A 25,776-nucleotide genomic window follows, 5' to 3' on the forward strand; every position below is an offset into this window, starting at 1 on the left:
TCATTAGCCAGCACCAGATCAAGTACAGCCTCTCCTCTAGTAGGCTTATCCACATACTGTGTCAGGAAACTCTCCTGGACACACCTAACAAACTCCTCTCCATCCAAACCCCTAGCCCTAGGGATATTCCAATCTATGTTTGGGAAATTAAAATCTCCCATCACGACAACTCTGTTATTCCTACATCTCCCCATCTGCTCCTCAACATCTCTGTTACTATTGGGCGGCCTATAGAAAACACCCAGCAACATTACCGACCCCTTCCTGTTCCTTTCTTAAATATATTCAGTGACTTGGCCTCCACAGCTTCCTGTGGTCGTGAATTCCACAGGTTCACCAGCCGAAGCGAATTGGTTTCTCTTCATCTCAATTCTAAAGGCCTACCTCATATCCTGAGACTGTGCCTCCTTGTTCCAGACCCCCTCCAGCCAGAGGAAGCAACATTCCTGCACACCCAGGCTGTCCGGCCCTCCCTGAATTTTATACATTTCAATGAGATCCCCTCTCATTCTTCTAAATCCCAGTGAATACAGCCCAGTATAATCAATCAGCCGCAATAACGGTGAAAACAACTGTTTGTTGATCAGATCCAGTCAGATCCACTCACCATCCAATCAGATCCACCCACTGTCCAATCAGATCTACCTACCATCTTGTCAGATCCATCTATTGCCCAATCAGATACACCCACCGCCCAGTCAGATTCACTCAGCACACAATCAGATACACCCACTGTCCAGTCAGATCCACTCACCGCCCAATCAGATCCACCCACTGCCCAAATCAGATCCACTCACTGACCAATCAGATCCACCCACCATCTTACCAGATCCACCTATCTCTCAATCAGATCCACCCACTGACCAATCAGATCAACACACCACCCAATCAGATCCACCCACCATCCAATCAGGTTCACCCTCCTGTCATTTTGCTCCAATGAGATGTGAAATGTTTTTCTGTATTTGTGTTAGTTTGCACTAATCTATAATTAGGTCCTCTGGGCTTTGAAGGGGATGATTCCTGGGGAGTGAATAACATTTTAGAATTTCTTCAATAATTACACACGGCAGATTAATGAGAGCCTGTGGACAGGGGTCATGAACCCTAAAAGCTTCCTAACAACATGGCAGCCTGGGGGGTCAGAGGTCACAGGTCCTCCATGTAGATGAGGCAGGGATTGACCTTGTCTATAGTCTGCAGCTGGACACTGGACATGAAGTGTCTCCGGCTGCTCACTGCATTGTAGCTCAGGGTGGTCCGGTAAATGTTCTTTGCGTGTTTCGGGAAGATGATGGTCGTGCTCTGAAAGCGGAGAGCTTTCTGTCGCGGCTCCAGGGTGAGCTGTGACTTGTAATTTCTCCATGTACAGTTGGGGATGGCGATGACTGTCTCGCTGTAGGAGGTGACGGCTGGGATTGGCTGGAAATAGACACAGTCCCGATAGTGTTTGTCTGAGTTATAATTCACAAGCGAATGGCATCTGTAAAAACGCAAACAAAATGAGGAAAAGTGAAATACATCTTCCTGAAATAATCACAGCCAGAAACCCCACCCTGGAGGCAGTGCCGGGGACATCCACCAGAATAATGTCCAGCAATCAAAGAGTTAAATTACAGGGAATGATTCCACAAACTGGGATTAGACTGCCCCGGAATCGTGGAGGTTAGAGAGTGGGTTCGTCAAAGCTTTGAAGACACTTTAGGCCTGATTTTACCAAACCTTCGCGCCCGTTTTCGGACACGAAATCGTGGTAAATTTGGGCGTCGGGCCTTTAACGCGATCTGCACCCGAATCCGAGCAGACCGCGGCTTTACCGACACCCGATTCGGGCGCAGGTCCGGCGCGCGCCCGAATCGGGCGGCCCAACGATTTAAATGCATTTGCATGCATTTAAATCGATTTAATGAACCGCGCGCCCAACTCTACCGCCAAATCCCACTTTCCTGTGTTCTGGCCCGATCCGCGTCCGCGGTGTTACCCACCTGCAAAATAAAAGTCTGAAGTCGCCGCTGCAGCCACCGAAGAGTGGGGTCAGAGACTGCAACGGCTCTCTGACCCAGGTCATCCTCTGGTCGGGGCGGGAGGCGGGTGGGAGGAGGAGAGGGAGTGTGACGTCTCATCCCCTGGAAGGGGGGGGTGGGAGGGGAGGGGGTGTGGTGTCTCATCCCCTGGCGGGGGGGGGTAGGGGAGGGGGTGTGACATCTCATCCCCTGGGGGGGGTAGGGGAGGGGGTGTGACGTCTCATCCCCTGGAAGGGGGGGGGGGGGTGGGAGGGGAGGGGGTGTGACGTCTCATCCCCTGGGTGGGGGAAGGAGAGGGGGTGTGACGTATCGTCCCCTGGGAGGGGGGGGTGGGGGGTGGGAGGGGAGGGGGTGTGACGTATCGTCCCCTGGGGGGGGGGGGAGGGGAGGGGGTGTGACGTATCGTCCCCTGGCGGGGGGGAGGGGAGGGGGTGTGACGTATCATCCCCTGGGGGGGGGGGGGGTGGAGAGGGGGTGTGACGTCTCATCCCCTGGGGGGGCGAGAAGAGGGGGTGTGATGAATCATCCTCTGGTCGGGGGGGCTCCGCTGTGTGTCTGCGGCCGATGCCTCCTGGCACCATCACTGGTTCACTACCAGCCACAGATTACTCTTCCCTGCGAGAGAGCAGGAGAGATGGCTAAAAAAAAACAGACAAAGCATGCCGTTCATAGAGAAGGAAAGGAGAGAGTGCAGAATGTAGTGTTACAGTCATAGCTAGGGTGTAGAGAAAGATCAACTTAATGCAAGGTAAGTCCATTCAAAAGTCTGACAGCAGCAGGGAAAAAGCTGTTCTTGAGTTGGTTGATATGTGGCTTCAGACTTTTGTATCTTTTTCCTGATGGAAGAAGGTGGAAGAGAGAATGCCCGGGGTGTGTGGGGTCCTTAATTATGTTGGCTGCTTTGCTGAGGCAGCAGGAAGTGTAGACAGAGTCAATGGATGGGAGGCTGGTTTGCGTGATGGATTGGGCTACATTCACAGCCTTTTGTATAGTTTCTTGCAGCCTTGGGCAGAGTAGGAGCCATACCAAGCTGTGATACAACCAGAAAGAATGCTTTCTATGGTGCATCTGTAAAAGTTGGTGAGAGTCATAGCTGACATGCCAAATTTCCTTAGTCTTCTGAGAAAGTAGAGGCGTTGGTGAGCTTTCTTAACTATAGTGTCGGCATGGGGGGGCCAGGACATGTTGTTGGTGATACGATATTGAGGAAGAATATTAGTACAGATGATGTGGAATCTATATGAATCGTGTTAAGAAACAACAAGGGACACAAAACATCGGTTAGTGGGGGTGGTATACAGACCACCAAACTGTAGTGGTAACGATGGGAAAAGCATTGATGGGAAATCAGAGATGCGTGCGTTAAAGGAACATCTGTGAGTATGGGCGACTTTAATCTGCATATAGATTGGGAGAATCAAATTAGTCACAGTACAGTAGAGGAGGAATTTCTGGAGTGCATACAGGATGGTTTTATGTGAATTTGAGTTGGTTGATTTTTTTGGAAACTCGAAGGCCATCTCAGGTTATGTTTGCAAATGATTCCCTGCCGCCTGGTAAAAGGAAACGTGAGCGACAGGTACTCTAACTACAGAAATGGCATGACACCAACCAAGGCAGCTAATTGGTGAGTAGATCCTGGTGAGCATTTTTAATTTATTAAAGTAGTTTATTGCTTAGTCCTGAGCTTGGGACTAAAACAAATATCGAGGAATACTGTACAATTATAATAGAAATGTTTGGGAAGAAACGAAGTTCCTAACTATCATAAATTATGCCCCGAGCCAACATATTATGTAAAGAAAGTAACTAACTTAATCGAGCGGGTCATCATGGCAGGAAACCTCAGACCCATGAAATGCTCCTCCTGCACCATGTGGGAAACGAGGGGAGGCGATTCTCCCATCGTGGCCCGCAACGTTTCTGGCGGGTCAGGCTGGGAGATGCGCGTTGTCAGCCTTTTTCCGGGATTTGCGCAAGCGCCGGGAACGCATGCGCATCTCCCAGAGCCGGAGAACAGTTGGAGACCAGACCACGCTGGAAACTGACGGGAAGGCAGGTAAATTATTTGAATCTTTTTTTAATGTAGTTTAAATATATTTTGCATGTGATTATCGGGAACTTGCTGGGCCCGATTAAATCTCCCACCCCACCAGGAGTACTTCATTCCAGCGGGGTTCAGACTAGCTCCCCACGTTCGGGGAACTAGCGAGAGACCCCACCGGAATGAAGGGGGAGCAATTGGGGGCCCCCGGCACGTCGGGCAGCTGCGGATGGTGGTGCCCCCTGGACATGGGCCCCTAGGCAGTGCCCAAGGGGCAAAGTGCCCATGCCCAGAGGGCACCTTGGCATTGCCCATTGGGTATCGGGCAGTGCCAAAGGATGGGACCTATTGTGGGCGGGGCCTAGGTGCAATTGGTGGGGGTGGGGGGTCCCGCTGCCACTCTACAAGGTGATCGGTCTGGGCTGGAGGGAGGCCAGCGATCGGGGTGGGGTGGGGGGTGGTCTGCCTCCCGGGGGGTCAGCAGGCGGAGTCTGCCAGGGTGAGGGGGGTGGGGGGGATCGCCACTGCTGGGGGGGAGCTGGGCTGGACATCGGGGCACTGCGGGGTGGGGGTGAGGTCAGGGCTGGCCTGGGAATTATTGTGGGGGCTGCGATCAGGCCATAGGGGGGGGTGGGGGCTGAAGGGACAGCACTGCGGGGGTCCCGGGCTGGCCAGTGATCGGGCTGACCAGCAAGCGGGGAGACTGACAGATCGAGGCCATTGCGCATGCGCAGAGTTCCAGAACTGTCAAACTCTGGCGTGTATAGGCCCCGCCCCCCTGGGGTTTTAATGAGATTCATAACTGGGACCTCTGCTGTACACAGAGTGTGGAGATTCGGGTGAGAAGCTGAACTGACAAAACAGTCGGTATCTAGAACAGTTTTCCCACCAATTCAGCGCTTTTCAGAGAATCGCCACCCAGATTTCCCTCAAATTTTACCGTATTCCCCTCAGTCTTTATGGTAATCGCTTCAGATTTACCGTATTTCCTGCGCGGATTCACAATTGACTTTGATGCTTTCACCAAAGAACACAGGGTGCATTCTGGGCCTTGGTTCCAATGGGGGCGAATTCAGAACGACGTAAGGAATCTGGAATCAAAGCAGAGCAAATTATCAGGTATAGCCAGACACCCCCAAACATGGCTAGACACCTCAGATGATGTCTAGACACCCACAAAAAAATGGCTCCTGTGTTGTTTGTGTACTTTTAAGAGATTTTTTTTTAAAATCATGTTCTCTGCAGTTGTAAGCGGACCTTCTCAGTTTTTTTTTCTCATTGTTGCTGGGCCATCTGCTAGAAGTTCTTGCATTGCTACTTCAATGGCTTAAACGGGGTTTTGTTTATTTTTACTCTGGGATCTTTTATGACACTGAATTGTGAGGAGGAAGGTTGATTGACAAGTCAAAGTCAGGTGGTTCTTCCCGAGGGAAACATCTAAGGTTCATTTTAGTTTTTGTTTTAGAAGGGTGTGGACATCAGACTGAAAGCAGTGTTTCTCCCTCTCTCCCTGGTATTATTGAGTCTGTTGTTAGCTGGAAGCAAGGTTCCTGACCTTCCAGGAGCAGAAAATCTGCTGTTGGTGGTTGTCTTGATGAAAGACTCTCTGGTATTTTGGGAAGCTGTTCTGATTCCAAGATTGTCTGTGTGTGTGCATCAAGAGAACTGCAGCATTCAACCAAAGGACTACATTCCAGTATCACGTGAGCATTAGTCTTTGCTGTGTCAAACCTGTGGCAAAGTTTTCGTTTGTGGGATTTGTTTGGTAGGAACGGTGTATAGCTGTTAAGGTTTATACAATATCATGGTTGTTTTTTCTTGTTTGCAATTGGTAAAAGTTATTGCTATTTTTTTTATACATGTTAACTATATTCTTAAATAAGCTTTGTTTGATAAAAGCTCCCTAGTGGGTAATTTGAATCATACCTGAAGTGAAACATCTCATGCTCACCCTCGCCAAATTCAAATTGCTAGATTTATGATCCCGGTGGGCTCCACAGAACACTTCAGAGCTTCTGACCCAAATTATAACAACGGGGGGCTTGTCCGGGATGAAAATCTGTATTTCGTGATTGATTTGGGATTATTGAACCCAAAGACAGCGGGTGGTGCGCAGATTTGTGTTTTCTTTTCAGGTGTTGTATTCAGGTTTAAATAGGGAGTGGGGTTTGGAATAATGGCTCTTTCAGAGGCTCAGAAGTTCCTGAGGGTGGAAGAAGTCGCGCAAGTTAGTTTACTGAAGGTGACTAAAGCAAAGCCTTTGGAATTAGCAAACACATTGCAGTTGACATTGCCGAACAGCATAAGGAAAGGAGAGATAATGGTGGCGAGAGCTCAGCATTTAAAATCACCAGAAACACATTCAGAATCATTGGAAATGGCCAGAATTCAATTACTAATGAAACATCTTGAACAAGAAAAAGAATTAAAGCAGCTGGAATTCTAAATAAAGGAAAGAGAGGGAATAGCAAAAGCCAACGAGAGGGCGGCCATTGCAGCAGAAAAGGCCAGAGAAAGGGAGGAATAAAAAGCATAAGAAATGAGACTGCTCGAATTGCAATCAAGGGAAAAAGATAAAGAGAGAGAATTTGAACTTCGGACACTGGCAATAAAAAGTGGACGTCAGTTTAAATTGGTGGAGGTAAAGGGAAAAGTACAGGTTGAGTATAGTGATGAAGAAGATGAAAAGGAGCGAGAGCATGGTAGTATCAGACTTGGTGGGGATCTATCTAAATATATCCAAGCATTGCCAAAGTTTGATGAGAAGGATGTAGAAGCCTTTTTCATTTCATTTGAGAAAGTGGTTAAACAAATGAAATGACCACAGTATATGTGGGTATTACTGATTTTTAAACAAAGTTGGTAGGTAGAGCTAGTGAAGTGTTTGCATCACTATCAGAGGAGGTATCTGGGAAGTATGAGGAGGTGAAGAAATCCATCAGCATATGAACTAGTGCCAGGAGTCTACAGACAACGGTTTAGAAATGTAAGGAAAGAACCTGGTCAAACATACCTAGAATTTGAAAGGATCAAACACAGTAATTTTGATAGGTGGATAAGGGCTTTGAAAATAGCCAGACGTATGAAGCTCTTAGAGAAATGACTATTTTGGAAGAATTTTAAAAATTACTTCCTGATGTAGTGAGAACTCAGGTGGAAAAGCAGAGGATTAAAACTGCATGGTTAGCAGCAGAAATGGCAGATGATTATGAATTAGTTCATAAATCAAAGTTTGGTTTCTGACATCAGTTTCAGCCGGTGAGGGATAGAAACTGGGGAAAAGAGAAATCCTCAGGTGGTAAAGGTAAAGGAGATCCTGTGGGAGGTAATAAAGATAGTGTATTTCAGGTTAAAGAGGAAATCCAGGAGGGTGGACGAGAAATGAAAAGCCTCAGATGTTTACACTGTAATAAATTAGGCCGTGTAAAGTCACAGTGTTGGTGGTTTAAGAAAAACACTGGGAAGACTGAAGTGGCAAAACAGGATATGCCAGTGGGGTTTGTAAAAATGGTAAAGGAAACTCCAATCAAAGTGAAAGAGGTGCAAAAGAATGTACAGCCTGGTCAGGAGTTGATTGATAAGAAGGTGCCAGATCACTTTAAACAATTTACTTGTGTGGGTAAAGTTACTCATGTGTACCAGGAGGAGTAGGTAAAGAGGTTAAAATTTTAAGAGATTCAGGATCAAGTCAATCTTTGATGGTAAGAGATGAGGGGTTGTGTAGTTTGGAAGGAGTATTGCTAGAAAAGGTGGCAATATATGGAATTCAGGGTGGGAAGAGTAGTGTTCCATTGTACAAGGCGAGGTTGGAGAGTCCAGTGAAGAGTGGTGAAGGGGTAGTAGGAGAAATAGAGAAATTATCTTGTCCAGCAATACAGTTTATCTTGGGTAATGATGCAGCTGGACCGCAGGTGGGAGTGATGCCTATCATGGTTGAAAAGCCAGTGGAGAATCAAACAACTGAGTTGTTGAAGGACGCTTACCCTGGGATTTGTCCTGATTGTGTACTAACAAGGACACAAAGTCACAGGTTAAAACGAGGAGTAAGCAAAGAGTGAAGATCAGAAAGTTGAAGTTTAATTATCACAAACGACTTTTGATCAGATTGGAAAAGAACAAGAACAGGTGGAGATTGAGGTGGATATTTTTAATTCGGGGAAGTTGGCAGAGTTACAACAGAAAGATATGGAAATAAAGCAGTTGTATCAGAAAGCGTACACGGAAGAGGAATCTGAGTGAATGTTATTACCCTAAAAATGATGTCTTAATGAAGAAATGGAGACCTTTACATATTCAGGCGGATGAAAAGTGGGCAGAAGTTCATCAAGTGGTATTGCCGGTAGGGTATAGAAAGGAGGTGTTGCGAGGAGCACATGAGGTTCCAGTAGGAGGTCATTTGGGAGTAAGGAAAACTCAAGCTAAAATACAAAAACATTTTTATTGGCCTGGACTGCATAAAGATGTGGTTAAATTTTGTTGGCCATGTCGCACATGTCAAGTGATAGGGAAACCTCCAGCGGTGATGAAACCAGCTGCCTTAATACCCATTCCAGCATTTGAGGAACCATTTACCAGGGTCTTAATTGATTGCGTAGGACCCCTCCCTAAAACAGAAAGTGGAAATCAATATCTATTGTCTATCATAGATGTGTCTATTGGACTTCCAGAGGCCATTCCATTCCACAATATCACAGGTAAAAGGATTGTAGAGGAGTTACTTCAATCTTTCACTAGATATGGACCACCCACAGAAATCCAATTGGATCAAGGATCAAATTTTACCTCAAAGTTATCCAGGGAGGTTATGGATCGCTTAGGAATAAAAGAATTTAAATCAACTGCGCACCATCCAGAATCGCAGGGAGCATTAGAACGGTGGCATCAAACCTTAAAGACAATGTAATAGTCAGGATTATCCAGAGGACTGGGATAAAGGAATTCCATTTGTACTCTTTGCAATTAGGGATGCAGCTAATGAATCAACTAAATTCAGTCCTTCTGAATTGATTTTTGGTCATGAGGTAAGGGGACCATTAAATTGATTCAGGAGAAATTGGTGAGTCAGCGATCTGAGACTATGGGCCCGATTTTACCAAAACCTCACGCCCGTTTTCAGGCGCAAAACCGCGGTAAAGTTGGGTGTTGGGCGTATACCATGATCTGCACCCGATTCCGAGCAGATCGCGGCTTTACTGACACCGGATTCAGGCGCGGGTCCGGCCCGATGATTTAAATGCATTAGCATGCATTTAAATCGACTTAATGAACCGTGCGTCCAACCCTACCGCCAAATCCCACTTTACCGTCTTCTGGCCCGTTCGGGATCCGCACTTTTAGCGACCTGCAGAATGAAAGTCCGAAGTGGATTTCTATTCTGCAGGGGAACCTCCGAAGCCCTCTCTGCCCTTGTGAAGTCACCGTCCTCCTCGACCATCCTTCGCGGACCCCCCCACTAACCACCCCGGCAGATCCCCCCCCCCCCCCCGCCCCCGGATCAGACCCCCTGGGAGGCAGGCCCCCCCGGCAGACCCCCCCACCACGGGATCGGACCCCCCTGGGAGGCAGGCCCCCCCGGCAGACCCCCCCCCCCCCCGGCATCAGACCCCCCTGGGAGGCAGGCCCCCCTGACAGACCCCCCCCCCCCTCCGCCCGGGACCGGACAGCCCTGGGAGGCAGTCCCCCCTCGGCAGAGCACACCCCCAACCTACCTCGATCGCTGGTCTCCCTCCACCATCCTTCCGTTAGCAAGATAAGCTGCATGTTCCTCAGCTAGATCCACTTTGGTCAACACAAAGATGGTCCTTCTGCCTTGTGGGTCCATCTGGCTCACCAAGTCAGTTACAATACTGCATTCAGCATCTACTGAACCATCTTGGATACAAAGGATAATGAATGGTACTGGTCGATCTTCCTGGTGCTATCAGTACTGTAACACCAGGAATGGCTGCCGACACCAAGGGTATAATTTTTAGCATAAGCAAGGCTTACATGCAGAACCCTAATGCCATTATCCTTTGTATCCAAGATGGTTCAGTAGATGCTGAATGCAGTATTGTAACTGACTTGGTGAGCCAGATGGACCTGTCACACCCCACCCCCCCCGCCCCCCCCCCCCCCCCGCCCCCCAGATGATCTGGGTCAGAGAGCCGCTCTCTCTGCTTTTTTCTCCCCGCCCGGGCGCGCTGCTTTGGATTTTTTTTCAAACTGCGCATGCGCAGTTCAGAGCTCCGATCGTTCCGGCAGCGCGAAGCCCCGCCCACAGCGCGGATTGGACTGGAGTCAGGAAAAAGCGTATGGGCGCGCTGGAAAGAGGATTCCAGACTCGGATCTATTTGACGCCCAGATTTGGCACTTAGACTCAAAATGGTAAAATCAGGCCCTATGTTGTTGGACTGTGTGTCAAATTTTAGAGAAAGGCTGAATAGAGCAGGTGAATTGGCCGGACAACTTTTAAAAGCTGCACAGCGTGTGATGAAACAGGAAGAGGATAAGAAATCAAAAGTTTGTAGTTTTGCCAGTGGGGATTAAGTTTTCGCACTGTTACCCATGGCAGGGGAATCTTTAAAAGCAAGGTTTAGTGAGCCTTATCAAACTGAAAGGAAATTGAGTGAGGTGAATTATTTGGTAGGAACGCCAGATAGGAGGAAAATGCACAGAGTGTGTCATGTGAATATGCTCAAAAGGTATTTTGACAGTGATGGAGAGTAGAAGGAGGATGTTTTGATGGTTACAACTAAGAGGCGAGTACAATTTTATCTTTTAAAAAGCATTTAGTTACATGGGTACGATGGGTATAGAGGGATATGGGCCAAATGCAGGCAATTGGGATTAGCTTAGGGGTTTTAAACAAAAAAGGGTGGCATGGACAAGTTGGGCCGAAGGGCCTGTTTCCATGCTGTAAACCTCTATGACTCTATGACTCTCTATGAGTGAAGGACCGAATCCAGATAACTCTGAATTTGACATTCCACAAATTAAATTGGATAATGAGGACATTATTAGAAATTAGGATAAATTACTGAGTTACCTTCCAGAGGAAAATCAAGCTGACCTGAAAAATTCATTAATATCACATGGATAAGTATGTGGGAATACATTGGGAAGGATTAGAATGGTTATACATGATGTAGATGTGGAAAATGCTGTTCCAATTAAACAACATCCTTGCAAACATGACCTTTTCAAGTTGGCACCAGGTTCAGAAGGAGAAGCTGATGTTTACTCGCTCTGAGATGCAGCAGCCGAAATTCTTGATCAATCGCAAAACTGGTGAAGGTGAAGATGGAGAAGTTAATGGACAATCGTGTGATTGAAGAAGTGAGCAAGGGCGGAGACAGATACAAGATGAGTTGACTGTTTGGGAACATGTTCCTGAGGTGTTCAAATTACCTGGGGATAAATTGCAAGACCGTCAAAAACAGCTCATCATCGGTGCAAAGGAAAGTGTGGATGGATCAAAGGTCATGTGTGATCCCAAAAAAGAGTTTGAAGAGTGGAGGAATCGTACTAATGTGGATCAAAGGAAAGGACAACAAGGTGAAATCAGACTGTTTGCTGATATTGTACCATCATCTAAAATGAGCTGCTGGCGTAATAATTGTGCACGGTGTGCAGAGATGTGGGTGTCCAGTGAAACAGCACTGTACACAGCTGGTGTTCCACTGAATTACGGTGGTTTTCGCAACCATGGTTTTATCATTGCAACAACAAACTGAGTTTGGACCAGGAATCAGCACAGGATTAAAAACTGAAGGAGAATTTTGGAGATGAGGAGGTTTGTCACAAATGTGATAAAAGGAGGAGTGTTCGATGGTGGAAGACAAGGACTGAAGTGGACTATATTACTGTTCTGTTAGCATGTTTTGATTTTGTAAACCGCATGTATATTTATTGCAGAGTACTAGTAGTGTGAAACTGAAACGGTTTGAAAAATGAAATAATCCGCGAATGTTGAGAGTTCATTTTTTTATTATTTATTAGTGTCACAAGAAGGTTAACATTAACACTGCAATGAAGTTACTGTGAAAATCCCTGAGTCGCCACACTCCGGCGCCTATTCAGGTACACGGAAGGAGAATTTAGCATGGCCAATGCACCCTAACCAACACGTCTTTGGAGTGTGGGAGGAAACCAGAGCACCCGGAGGAAACCCACACAGACACGGTGAGACCGTGCAGACTCCACATAGATTCCCCTAGTCGCCACACTCCGGCGCCTGTTCGGGTCAATGCACCCGAACCAGCACATCTTTCAGACTGTGGGAGGAAACCAGAGCACCCGGAGGAAACCCACACAGACACGGTGAGACCGTGCAGACTCCACATAGATTCCCCTAGTCGCCACACTCCGGCGCCTGTTCGGGTCAATGCACCCGAACCAGCACATCTTTCAGACTGTGGGAGGAAACCAGAGCACCCGGAGGAAACCCACGCAGACACGGGGAGGACGTGCAGACTCCACACAGACAGTGACCCAAGCCGGGAATCGAACCCGGGTCCCTGGCACTGTGAGGCAGCAGTGCTAACCACTGTGCTACCGTGCCGCCCCAGGGAGGTGTGACATCGGTGTACCTTTAAAAGATTTTTTTTTAAATCATGTTCCCTGCAGTTGTAAGCAGACCTTTTCAGTTTTACTTTCATTGTTGCTGGGCTCTCTACTCAAAATCCTTTTATTGCTACTTCAATGGCTTAAATGGGGTTTTGTTTATTTTTACTCTGGGATCTTTTATGACGTTGCATTGTGAGGGGGAAGATTGATTGACAAGTCAAAGTCAGGTGGTTCTTCCCCAGGAAAAAAATCTAAAGATTCATTTTTCAGTTTTAGTTTAGAACGGGGTGGACATCAGACTGAAAGCTATGTTTCTCCCTCTCCCCGGTATTATAGTGTCTATTGTTAGCTGGAAGGTTCCTGCCCTTCCTGGAGTAGAAATCTACTGTTGGTGGTTGTCTTGACTAGGTGTTTTGGGAAGCTGTTTTGATTCCAAGCTTCTCTGTGTGTGTGTGCATCAAGAGAACTGCAGCATTCTACCAAAGGACTAAATTCCAGTGTCACGTGAGCATCAGTCTTTGCTGTGTTAAGCCTGTGGCAAAGGTTTTGTTAATGGGATTTGTTTTTTTGAAACGGTGTTTAGCTGTTAAGGTTTATACAATATCATGATTATTTTTTTCTTGTTTGTAATTGATAAAAGGTATTGCCAATTTTCTTTCTATACATGTTAACTGTATTCTTAAATAAACTTTGTTCGATAGAAGCTCTCTTGTGGGTCATTTGAATCATACCTGAAGTGAAGTCCCTTCTGCTCACCCTAGCCAAACATCAAATTGCAAAACTTAAGATCCAGGCGGACTTCATAAAACACTTTGGAGCTTCTGACCCGAATTATAGCACTAAACACCCCCAAAACACGGCTCAACACTCCAGAACATGGCTAGACACCCCCAGAATATGGCTAGACACTTACAGATATGGCTGGATACCCATAAAGTAAGTAATATTGGAGCTGTACAGAGCGAGCTTTAGGCCACAGCTGGAGTACTGTGTGCAATTCTGGTCACCTCACTATAGGAAGGATGTGATTGCACTAGAGGGGATACAGAGGTGATTCACCAGGATGCTGCCTGAGATGGAGCATTTGAGCTAGAAGGAGAGACTGGATAGGCTTGGGTTGTTTTCTCTAGAGCAGAGAAGACTGAGGGAGGACATGATTGAGGTGTATAAGATTATGAGGGGTATGGACAGGGTGAGTAGGGAGCAGCTGTTCCCCTTGGTTGAGGGGTCAGTCACGAGGGGGCAGAGTTTAGGGTCAGGGGGCAGGCGATTCAGAGGGGACTTGAGAAAAAAAACTCACTCAGGGGTGTTGGGAATCTGGAGTGCGCTGCCTGGGAAGGTAGTGGAGGCCGGAAACCTTACAACCTTTAAAAAATATTTGGATGAGCACTTGAAACATTTTAATATTCAAGGATATGGGACAAGTGCAGGAAAATGGGATGAGCGCGACTTTAGTGATAGTTATTGTCAGTGCAGGCTCGATGGGCCGAAGGGCCTTTACTGCACTGTGTGACTCTCTGACCCTATGTTGTCCCAACGCCCCCAGAACACATGTCACTTTGGATATTGTTGACGCTTCACTGTTTTAAAATTCAGCTGAAAATCGATTGAGTTGGACACGGGGAGGTCCGCGATAGATTTCTGCATCAGCTTCATGCAGATTAAACTCCCTTAGTGAGCGACTGGAGACTCAGCCAATGGGAAATGAGCAGCGGGAGGTTAAAACCTGTTGCGTTAACCCGACCAACATTCTGGGTCCCGGGTTGTTATTGTAGGTCTGAGGTTGTTGTTGTAGTTCCAGGTTGTAGCTGTAGGTCTGCGGGGTTGTTGTTGTAGGTCCAGGATTGTTGTTGTAGATCATCAGTTGTTGTTGTAGATCCACAGGGTAGTTGTTGTAGGTTGCCAGTTGTTGCTGTAAGTCCGCAGGGTAGTTCTAGGTCCGCAGGGTTGGTGTTGTGGGTTCCCAGTTGTTGTTGTGTGTCTACGGGGTTGTTGTTGTGGGTCGCCAGATGTTGTTATGGGTCTATGAGTATTGATAGGCAGAGGGATCTGGGTGTACAGGTGCACAGGTCACTGAAAGTGGCAATGCAGATGGAGAAGGTAGTCAAGAAGGCATACGGCATGCTTGCCTTCATCGGCCAGGGCACTGAGTTTAAAAATTGGCAAGGTTTATAGAGCCTCAGTTAGGCCACACTTGGAATATAGTGTTCAATTCTGGTTGCCACACTACTAGAAGGATGTGGAGGCTTTGGAGAGGGTACAGAAAAGATTTACCAGGATGTTGCCTGGTATGGAGGGCATTAGCTATGAGGAGAGGTTGGAGAAACTTGATTTGTTCTCACTGGAACGATGGGGGTTGAGGGGCGACCTGATAGAAGTCTACAAGATTATGAGGGGCATGGACAGAGTGGATAGTCAGAAGCTTTTTCCCAGGGTGGAAGAGTCAATTACGAGGGGGCATAGGTTTAAGGTGCGAGGGGCAAGGTTTAAAGGAGATGTACGAGGCAAGTTTTTTTATACAGAGGGCGATGGGTGCCTGGAACTCGCTGCCGGGGGAGGTAGTGGAAGCAGATACAATAGTGAGTTTTAAAGGGTGTCTTGACAAATACATGAATAGGATGGGAATAGAGGGATATGGTCCCCGGAAGGGTGGGGGGTTTTAGTTCAGTTGGGCAGCACAGTCGGTGCAGGCTTGGAAGGCCGAAGGGCCTGTTCCTGTGCTGTAATTTTCTTTGTTCTTTGTTCTTTGATGGTCACAGACGGATTGTCAAATAATTTCCAGAAGGTATTTGATGAGGTGCCACAGCAAAGGTTATTGTGGAGAATAAAATCTTATGAAAAGGGGGTAACACTGGCACGGATTGAAGATTGACTGATGGGAAGCAGAGAGTCGGAATAAATGGGTATTTTTCTAGCTGGCAGGAAGTGGCGAGTGGCACAGGGATCAGTGCTGGGACCTCAACTGTTTACAGTTTATATCAATGACTCGAATATCAATATTCAATGAAGAGATTGAAGAGATTTTTACTAAACTTGCTGCTGACAAAAAGATAAGTCAGAAAGTAAGTTGTGAAGAGGATGTAGAGATACAGACAGATTTTACATAGGATATAGGATGTAGAGATATAGACAAGTTATATGTAGGATATAGGATGTCGTGATATAGACAGGTTAGGTGAGTGGGGAAAGCCCTGGAAAATGGAGAATAATGCGGGAAAATGTGAAATTGTCCATTTTGGCAGGAAGAATAAAAAAGTTTCTTATCCAATGGTGAGAGATTGCAGACCTCTGAGGTCTGGGTGTCCTAGTGCTCAAATCACAAAAGGCTAGTGTGGAGGTACAGACAGCAATTGGGAAAGCTACTAGAATGTTGTTGTTTATTGTGAGGGGAATTTATTATAAACTCGCACATCCCCTTGGTGTCCGGGGATGTGCAGGTTGGGTGGATTAACCGTGCTGGATTGCCCCTTGGTGTCCGGGGATGTGCAGGTTGGGTGGATTAGCCGTACTGGATTGCCCCTTGGTGTCCGGGGATGTGCAGGTTGGGTGGATTAGCCGTGCTGGATTACCCCTTGGTGTCCGGGGGTATGCGGGTTGGGGGGATTGGCCTTGCTGGGTTGCCCCTTGGTGTCCGGGGGTGTGCGGGTTGGGGAGGATTGGCCATGCTGGGTTGCCCCTTGGTGTCCGGGGGTGTGATGTTGGGTGGATTGGCCGTGCTGGATTGCCCCTTGGTGTCCGGGGATGTGTGGGTTGGGGGGATTGGCCGTGCTAAATTGCCCCTAGTGTCAGGGGGATTGACTAGGGTAAATATATGGGGTTACGGTGATAAGGCCTGGGTGGGATTGTGGTCGGTGCAGTGCAGGGTCTTCTGCACTGTAGGGATTCTATGGATTCTATGGATTCTATGAAATGTAGTGAGGTTATACTTCAGTTATACAGGGCATTAGTGAGATCACAGGTGGAGTATTGTGGACAGTATTGGTCTCCTTATTTAAGGAAAGATGTAAATGTATTGGAAGCAGTTCAGAGAAGATTTCCCAGATTAAGTCCAGGAGTAGGTGGATTGTCCAATGGGGAAAGGTTGGAGAGATTGGGTTCGTATCCGCTGGAGTTTAGAGTAAGAGGCGACTTGACTGAAACGTTTCAGATCCTGAGGGGGTGTTGACAGGGTGGATGTGGAAAAGATGTTTCTCTTGTGGAGAATCTGGAACTAGGGGTCACTGTTTAAAAATAAGGGGTTGCTCATTGGAACGAGGATGAGGAGAATGTTTTCCACCCAAAGGGCAGGGCGTGTCCGGAACTCTCCTCCTGAAAAGGAGGTGAAAATGGAGAATTTGAATATTTTACAGCAGAGCTAGATAGATGTTTTATAAGTAAAGGGGTGAAAAGTTATCGGGGCGGGGGGATGCAGATTTGAGATTACTGTCAATCAGCCATGATCTTACTAAATAGCGGAGCAGGCTCGAGGGGCCGAACGGTCTACTCCTCCTCCTCGTTCATATGTGCGCACGTTCCCTCACTCGCTGCACCCTTTAATATCCCACCCTGTCCAATCCCAATGCCTCCCCCCCTGCCCCCCATGCACTCTAACACTGCCAACTGAAATGCTTCCTGGATTCCTGGCAGCTCGAACCCCGTGAACAAGTCGCTCACATCAAACACACAGTTTCATTTCTGGAATGGATCCATCTTGAATAGCCGTGCTGACAAGATGCTCACATGAACACAAACCACTCGTTAATGCGATTCTAAACCTGACTGGGATTCCGCGGGTTTTCTCTCTGTGTCTCCAGCTGGCTTCTTCTTGTCGACAAGCACGGATAAACTCGGCAAATTCCAACCCAAAACGGGAAAACAGCCTGGTCTTAGAATCAGGATCAGATCCAGTAACCTGCTGTTAACTAGTTACTTCTGATGTTTAACTAGCTGTCTCCTGCTGTTAACTAGTTACTCCTGGAATTTAACTAGCTGTCTCCTGCTGTTAACTAGTTACTCCTGGAATTTAACTAGCTGTCTCCTGCTGTTAACTAGTTACTCCTGGAATTTAACTAGCTGTCTCCTGCTGTGAACTAGTTTAGTCCAGATGCTTTAACTTCTGATGGAATTTATTCAAATAAATAAATTACGAATGAGGACTCCAGGATTAATATCGACTCAATCTCAGTTCAATGTGTAACTGTCTTTCATTCAATTAACAAATGACACGGCCCTTGCAGAGGCCATTCAGCCTCGAGATCCTGTGTTAGCTCTTTGTAAACTATCCAATTGGACACAGTTGGTCCTGTCCTTTCTGCAAATCCCCATAACCCATTCCCCACAGCTCCGTAACATAGAGTCATAGAGGTTTACAGCATGGAAACAGGGCCTTCGGCCCAACTTGTCCATGCCGCCCAGTTTTTACCGCTAAGCTATTCCCAATTGCCCGCATTTGACCCATATCCCTCTGTACCCATCATACCCATGTAACTGTCTAAATGCTTTTTAAAAGACAAAATTTTCCCACCTCTACTACTACCTCTGGCAGCTTGTTCCAGACACTCACCACCCTCTGTGTGAAACAATTGCCCCTCTGGACCCTTTTGTATCTCTCCCCTCTCACCTTAAACCTATGCCCTCTAGTTTTAGACTCTCCTACCTTTGGGAAAAGATATTGACTATCTACCTTGTCTATGCCCCTCATTATTTTATAGGCCTCTATAAGATCACCCCTCAGCCTCCTACGCTCCACGGAAAGAAGTCCCAGTCTATCCAGCCTCTCCTTATAACTCAATCCATCAAGTCCCGGGAGCATCCTAGTAAATCTTTTCTGCACTCTATCTCGTTTAATAATATCCTTTCTATAATAGGGTGACCAGAATTGCACACAGTATTCCAAGTGTGGCCTTACCAACATCTTGTACAACTTCAACAAGACGTCCCAACTCCTGTATTCAATGTTCTGACCGATGAAACCAAGCATGCTGAATGCCTTCTTCACCACTCTGTCCAACTGTGACTCCACTTTCAAGGAGCAATGAACATGTACCCCTAGATCTCGTTGCTCTATAACTCTCCCCAACGCCCTACCATTAACTGAGTAAGTCCTGCCCTGGTTCAATCGACCAAAATGCATCACCTCACATTTATCTAAATTAAACTCCATCTGCCATTCGTCAGCCCACTGGCCCAATCAATCAAGATCCTGTTGCAATTGGAGATAACTTTCTTCACTGTCCACTATGCCACCAATCTTGGTGTCATCTGCAAACTTACTAACCATACCTCCTATATTCTCATCCAAATCATTAATATAAATGACAAATAACAGTGGACCCAGCACTGATCCCTGAGGCACACCGCTGGTCACAGGCTTCCAGTTTGAAAAACAATTCTCTACAACCACCCTCTGGCTTCTGTCAAGAAGCCAATTGTGTATCCATTTAGATACCGGTGAGATTTAACCTTATGCAAAAACCTACCATGTGGTACCTTGTCAAAGGCCTTGCTAAAGCCCATGTAGACAACATCAACTGCACTGCCCTCATCTACCTTCTTGGTGACCCCTTCAAAAATCAAAATTAAATTTGTGAGACATGATTTTCCACTCACAAAGCCATGCTGACAGTCCCTAATCAGTCCTTGCGTCTCTAAATGCCTGTAGATCCTGTCTCTCAAAATACCTTCCAACAATTTACCCACCACAGATGTGAGGCTAACTGGCCTGTAGTTTCCAGGCTTTTCCCTGCAGCCCTTTTTAAACAAAGGCACAACATTTGCCACTCTCCAATCTTCAGGCATCTCACCCGTGACTATCGATTATTCAAATATCTCGGCTGGGGGACCCGCAATTTCCTCCCTAGCCTCCCACAATGTCCTGGGATACACTTCATCAGGTCCCGGGGATTTATCTACCTTGATGCGCTTTAAGACTTCCAGCACCTCCTTCTCTGTAATATGTACACTCCTCAAGACATCACTATTTATTTCCCCAAGTTCCCTAGCATCCATGCTTTTCTCAACAGTAAATACTGATGAGAAATATTCATTTAGGATCTCACCCATCTCTTGTGGATCCGCACATAGATGACCTTGTTGATCCTTAAGAGGCTCTACTCTCTCCCTAGTTACTCTTTTGCCCTTTATGTATTTGTAGAAGCTCTTGGGATTAGAGTCATAGAGTCATGGAGTCATAGAGTTTACAGCATAGAAACAGGCCCTTCGGCCCAACCTGTCCATGCCGCCCTTTGTTTTTAAACCCCTAAACTAATCCAAATTGCCCACATTTGGCCCATATCCCTCCATACCCATCATACCCATGTAACTGTCTAAATGCTTTTACAAGATAAAATTGTACCCGCCTCTACTACTACCTCTGGCAGCTTGTTCCAGACACTCACCACCCTCTGTGTGAAAAAATTGCCCCTCTGGACCCTTTTGTATCTCTCCCCTCTCACCTTAAACCTATGCCCTCTAGTTTTAGACTCCCCTACCTTTGGGAAAAGATATTGACTATCTACCTTGTCTATGCCCCTCATTATTTTATAGACCTCTATAAGGTCACCCCTCAGCCTCCTACGCTCCAGAGAAAAAAGTCCCAGTCTATTCAGCCTCTCCTTATAACTCAATCCATCAAGTCCCGGTAGCATCCTAGTAAATCGTTTCTGCACTCTTTCTAGTTTATTAATATCCTTTCTATAATAGGGTGACCAGAATTGCACACAGTATTCCAAGTGTGGCCTTACCAATGTCTTGTACAACTTCAACAAGACGTCCCAACTGCTGTATACAATGTTCTGACCGATGAAACGAAGCATGCCTTCTTCACCACTCTGTCCACCTGTGACTCCACTTTCCAGGAGCTATGAACATGTACCCCTAGATCTCTTTGTTCTGTAACTCTACCAAAATGCCTCACCTCGCATTTGTCTAAATTAAACTCCATCTGCCATTCGTCAGCCCACTCTCCTTTGCCTTATCTGCCAAAACATTCTCATGTCCCATTTTTGCCCTCCTGATTTCTCTCTTAACTCTACTCCTACACCCCCTATACTCTTCAAGGGATTCACTTGATCCCAGCTGCCTATGCATGTCACGTACTTCTTTCTTCTTCTTGACCAGGGCCTCAATATCTCGAGTCATCCAGGGTTCCCGACTTCTGCCAGCCTTGCCCTTCACTCTAAGAGGAATGTGTTTACCCTGAACTCTGGTTAACACACTTTTGAAAGCGTGCCACTTACCAGACGTCCCTTTGCCTTCCCACAGACTCCCCCAATGAACTTTTGAAAGTTCCTGCCTGATACCATCAAAATTGGCCTTGCCCCAATTTAGAATTTTAACTTTTGGGCCAGACCTATCATTCTCCATAGCTATCTTAAAACTAATGGAATTATGGTCATTGGTCCCAAAGTGATCCCTCACTAACACTTCTGTCACTTGCCCTTCCTTATTTCCCAAGAGGTGGTCAAGTTTTGCCCTCTCTCTAGTCGGGCCATCCACATACTGAATGAGAAATTCCTCGTGAATGCACTCAACAAATTTCTCTCCTTCCAACCCTCTAATACTGTGGCTGTCCCAGTCAATGTTGGGAAAGTTAAAATTCCCTACTATTACCACCCTATTTTTCTTGGAGCTATCTGTAATCTCCTTACATATTTGCTCCTGAATTTCCCGCTGACTATTTGGGGGCCTATAGTACAACCCAATCAAAGTGATTTCCTCCTCCTTACTTCTCAGTTTTACCCATATTGACTCAGTGGCCGAACCCTCGGATATATCCCCTCTCAGTACGGCCGTGATGTTTTCCTTCATCAAAAGTGCAACTCCCTCTCCTCTCCTACCTCCTGTTCTATCTTTCCTATAGCATCTGTACCCTGGAATATTGAGCTGCCAGTCCTGCCCCTCCCTTCGCCATGTTTCAGTAATTGCTATAATATCCCAGTCCCACGTACCCATCCATGCCCTGAGTTCATCTGCCTTGCCCGTCAGGCCTCTTGCATTGAAATAAATGCAGTTTAATCTGGACTTCCCTTGCTCTCTGTCTTGCTTTTGCCTGATCTGTCTGGTACTAGGATTACTGACACTGCCTTTACTACTTAATGTGCTCTCTTTAACTTCTGTGCTGTCCTCAAACTTCTCTTCTGTCTCCCTCCTGCTTTGGATCCCACCCCCCTGCCAAACTAGTTTAAACCTCCCGAGTGGCTCTCGCAAATCTCCCCGCCAGGATGTTAGTCCCCCTCCAGGGGTGACTCTTGAACAGGTCACCCCTGCCCCAGAAAAGATCCCAATGATTCAAAAAGCTAAATCCCTAAATTCCCCGTAACCCAATCCCCACAGCCCCGTAACCCAATCCCCACAGCCCCGTAACCCAATCCACACAGCCCCGTAACCCAATCCCCATAGCCCCGTAACCCAATCCCCACAGCCCCGTAACCCAATCCCCACAGCCCCGTAACCCAATCCCCACAGCCCCGTAACCCAATCCCCACAGCCCCGTAACCCAATCCCCACAGCCCCGTAACCCAATCCCCACAGCCCCGTAACCCAATCCACACAGCCCCGTAACCCAATCCCCATAGCCCCGTAACCCAATCCCCACAGCCCCGTAACCCAATCCCCACAGCCCCGTAACCCAATCCCCACAGCCCCGTAACCCAATCCCCACAGCCCCGTAACCCAATCCCCACAGCCCCGTAACCCAATCCCCACAGCCCCGTAACCCAATCCACACAGCCCCGTAACCCAATCCCCACAGCCCCGTAACCCAATCCCCACAGCCCCGTAACCCAATCCCCACAGCCCCGTAACCCAATCCCCACAGCCCCGTAACCCAATCCCCACAGCCCCGTAACCCAATCCCCACAGCCCCGTAACCCAATCCCCACAGCCCCGTAACCCAATCCACACAGCCCCGTAACCCAATCCCCATAGCCCTGCAAACCAGGTATGTTTCGTCCCCGGGAGGGAGAGGGATGTGCCTGGGTGGTACCCTGACACTGCCCCTCGTCATTGCCCCCTGACACTGCCCCTCGTCATTGCCCCCTGGCACTGCCCCTCATCACTGCCCCCTGGCACTGCCCCTCGTCATTGCCCCCTGGCACTGCCCCACATCACTGCCCCCTGGCACTGCCCCTCGTCACTGCCCCCTGGCACTGCCCCTCGTCACTGCCCCCGGCACTGCCCCACATCACTGCCCCCTGGCACTGTCCCTCGTCACTGCCCCCTGGCACTGTCCCTCGTCACTGCCCCCTGGCACTGTCCCTCATCACTGCCCCCTGACACTGTCCCTCGTCACTGCCCCCTGGCACTGCCCCTCGTCACTGCCCCCGGCACTGCCCCACATCACTGCCCCCTGACACTGTCCCTCGTCACTGCCCCCTGGCACTGTCCCTCGTCACTGCCCCCTGGCACTGTCCCTCGTCACTGCCCCCGGCACTGCCCCACATCACTGCCCCCTGACACTGTCCCTCGTCACTGCCCCCTGGCACTGTCCCTCGTCACTGCCCCCTGGCACTGTCCCTCATCACTGCCCCCTGGCACTGCCCACTGGTACTTCAGCGCTGTCCCCTGCCCCCAGCATATGAACAAAACACAAGATGTTAAACCCCAAACACTCCAACAACAACTTACAATTATCTAACGCCTTGAATATAATTCCCAGCATCCCAAGGTGCTCACCAAGTGAACAATTACCACCACACTCCAGGAGAAGGAAGACAACTCCTTGCTTTAAGGAGCTCTAAGGAGCACCTTAAAAAGCAAAGAGGGAGCTGGAGAAGTGGAGTGATTGAGGCAGATAGAGGGGGAGTGATTGAGGGAGATGGAAGTGGAGTGATTGAGGGAGCTAGAGGGGGAGTGATTGAGGGAGGTGGAGGTGGAGTGATTGAGGGAGGTGGAGGTGGAGTGATTGAGGGAGGTGGAGGTGGAGTGATTGAGGGAGATGGAGGTGGAGTGATTGAGGCAGATAGAGGGGGAGTGATTGAGGGAGATGGAAGTGGAGTGATTGAGGGAGCTAGAGGGGGAGTGATTGAGGGAGGTGGAGGTGGAGTGATTGAGGGAGGTGGAGGTGGAGTGATTGAGGGAGATGGAGGTGGAGTGATTGAGGCAGATAGAGGGGGAGTGATTGAGGGAGATGGAAGTGGAGTGATTGAGGGAGCGAGAGGGGGAGTGATTGAGGGAGGTGGAGGTGGAGTGATTGAGGGAGATAAAGGGGGAGTGATTGAGGGAGATGGAGGTGGAGAGATTGAGGGAGATGGAGGTGGAGTGATTGAGGCAGATAGAGGGGGAGTGATTGAGGGAGATGGAAGTGGAGTGATTGAGGGAGCGAGAGGGGGAGTGATTGAGGGAGGTGGAGGTGGAGTGATTGAGGGAGATAAAGGGGGAGTGATTGAGGGAGATGGAGGTGGAGAGATTGAGGGAGATGGAGGTGGAGTGATTGAGGGAGAAGGAGGTGGAGAGATTGAGGGAGATGGAGAGGTGGAGTGGTTAAGGCAGATAGAAAGGGAGTGGTTGAGGGAGATGGAGGTGGAGTGGTTGAGGGAGATGGAGGTGGATTGATTGAGGGAGATGGAGGTGGATTGATTGAAGGAAATGGAAGTGGAGAGATTGAGGGAGATGGAGAAGTTTCGGGAGGGAATTCCAAAGCTCAGAACCCCCCAGGCAGTTGAAGGCACGGCCGCGATGGAGCGATGGGAGTTTGAATGTGCCGGAGGTGGGAGCGATGGGAATGGGAATATCCCGGAGGCGGGAGCGATGTGAATGGGGGTGCCAGAGGCGGGAGCGATGGGAATGGGAATGTGCCGGAGGCGGGAGCGATGGGAATGGAAATATCCCGGAGGCAGGAGCGATGGGAATGGAGGAATATGCAAGAGGTAGGAGCGATGGGAATGGGGGAATGTGCAGGAGGCGGGAGCGATGGGAATGGGGGAATGTGCAGGAGGTGGGAGCGATGGGAATGGGAATGTCCCAGACGGGGGAGCGATGGGAATGGGAATGTGTCGGAGGCGGGAGCGATGGGAATGGAGAAATGTGCTGGAGGCAGGAACGATGTGAATGGGGGTGTCAGAGGCGGGAGCGATGGGAATGGGAATGTGCAGGAGGCGGGAGCGATGGGAATGGGGGTGCAGGAGGCAGGAGCGATGGGATTGGGAATGTGCTGGAGACAGGAGCGATGGGATTGGGAATGTGCCGGAGACAGGAGCGAAGGGAATGGGAATGTGCAGGAAGCTGGAATTCAGGGAATATCTGCTTCACAAACAAACCGCATTTACCAAAGCTAAAAAAACCCAGAATTGTGGAAGCGCCTCCACCATCGCCCGTCCCTGCCCCCATCACCTTCCAATTCAATATCCTTCCTACCAGTTTTCCCTCTGGGCTGAGCGCTGCTGTTGCTGGGGTCGCCCTGGAGATTGTTGACTTTCTGTTATCCTCGGCAATCCTTGGAGAAAGAGTGAAGAAAGGCAGGTTGGGACTGGGAGGGAGGCCGGAGTCCGGACTGTCCAAAAACGCTTCCCGCTTCCAACACTTTGTCTCAAAGTTATCATCCATTCCTTGCAAGCTGAGGTGACCCACCATCGCTGGGTATCAAACTCACTCAATCTCAGAGCTGAATCATGAGCCAGAGTTCCAGAGAGTTCCAGAATCTCAATCAGAAAGAAATCTGCAAAGAGAGAACAAAATGAGAAAAGACTTCAGGGCCAGAACCCAACTCTGAGGGAACTGGGAATTGGGAATAGAGAGAGAGATAGAGAGAGAGACAGAGAGAGAGATAGAGAGAGAGACAGAAAGAGAGAGAGAGACAGAGAGAGAGACAGAGAGAGGGAGAGAGAGACAGAGAGAGAGACAGAGATAGAGAGAGGGAGAGACAGAGAGAGAGAGAGATAAAGAGAGAGAGAGAGACAGAGAGAGAGATAGAGAGAGACAAACAGAGAGACAGAGAGAGAGAGAGAGACAGAGATAGAGACAGAGAGAGACAAAGAGAGAGACAGAGAGAGAGTGACAGAAAAAGACAGAGAGAGAGAGAGACAGACAGCGAGAGAGAGAGAAACAGAGATGGAGAGACAGAGAGAAACAGAGGGAGAGAGAGAAACAAAGAGAGACAGAGAGAGAGACAGAAAGAGACAGAGAGAGAGACAGACCCTAGAAAGAGACAGAGAGAGACAGAGAGAGAGAGAAACAGAGAGGGAG

At 48.3% G+C, this 25,776-nt stretch overlaps 1 protein-coding gene across 1 annotated transcript; it reads right to left on the bottom strand.

Moving 5' to 3' along the window:
- Positions 1 to 1,134: 1,134 nt before the first annotated feature.
- rflna (refilin A) lies at positions 1,135 to 25,164 on the bottom strand. The gene is made up of 3 exons (XM_078227661.1): positions 24,949 to 25,164; positions 5,050 to 5,159; positions 1,135 to 1,483 (listed from the first exon to the last, which is right to left on the bottom strand). Exons 1-3 carry the CDS (start codon positions 25,162 to 25,164, stop codon positions 1,150 to 1,152), a joined length of 660 nt encoding a protein of 219 aa, XP_078083787.1. The 3' UTR covers positions 1,135 to 1,149.
- Positions 25,165 to 25,776: the final 612 nt, after the last annotated feature.

This window comes from Mustelus asterias, chromosome 13, assembly GCF_964213995.1.
Source record: "Mustelus asterias chromosome 13, sMusAst1.hap1.1, whole genome shotgun sequence".
NCBI classification, from domain to species: domain Eukaryota; kingdom Metazoa; phylum Chordata; class Chondrichthyes; order Carcharhiniformes; family Triakidae; genus Mustelus; species Mustelus asterias.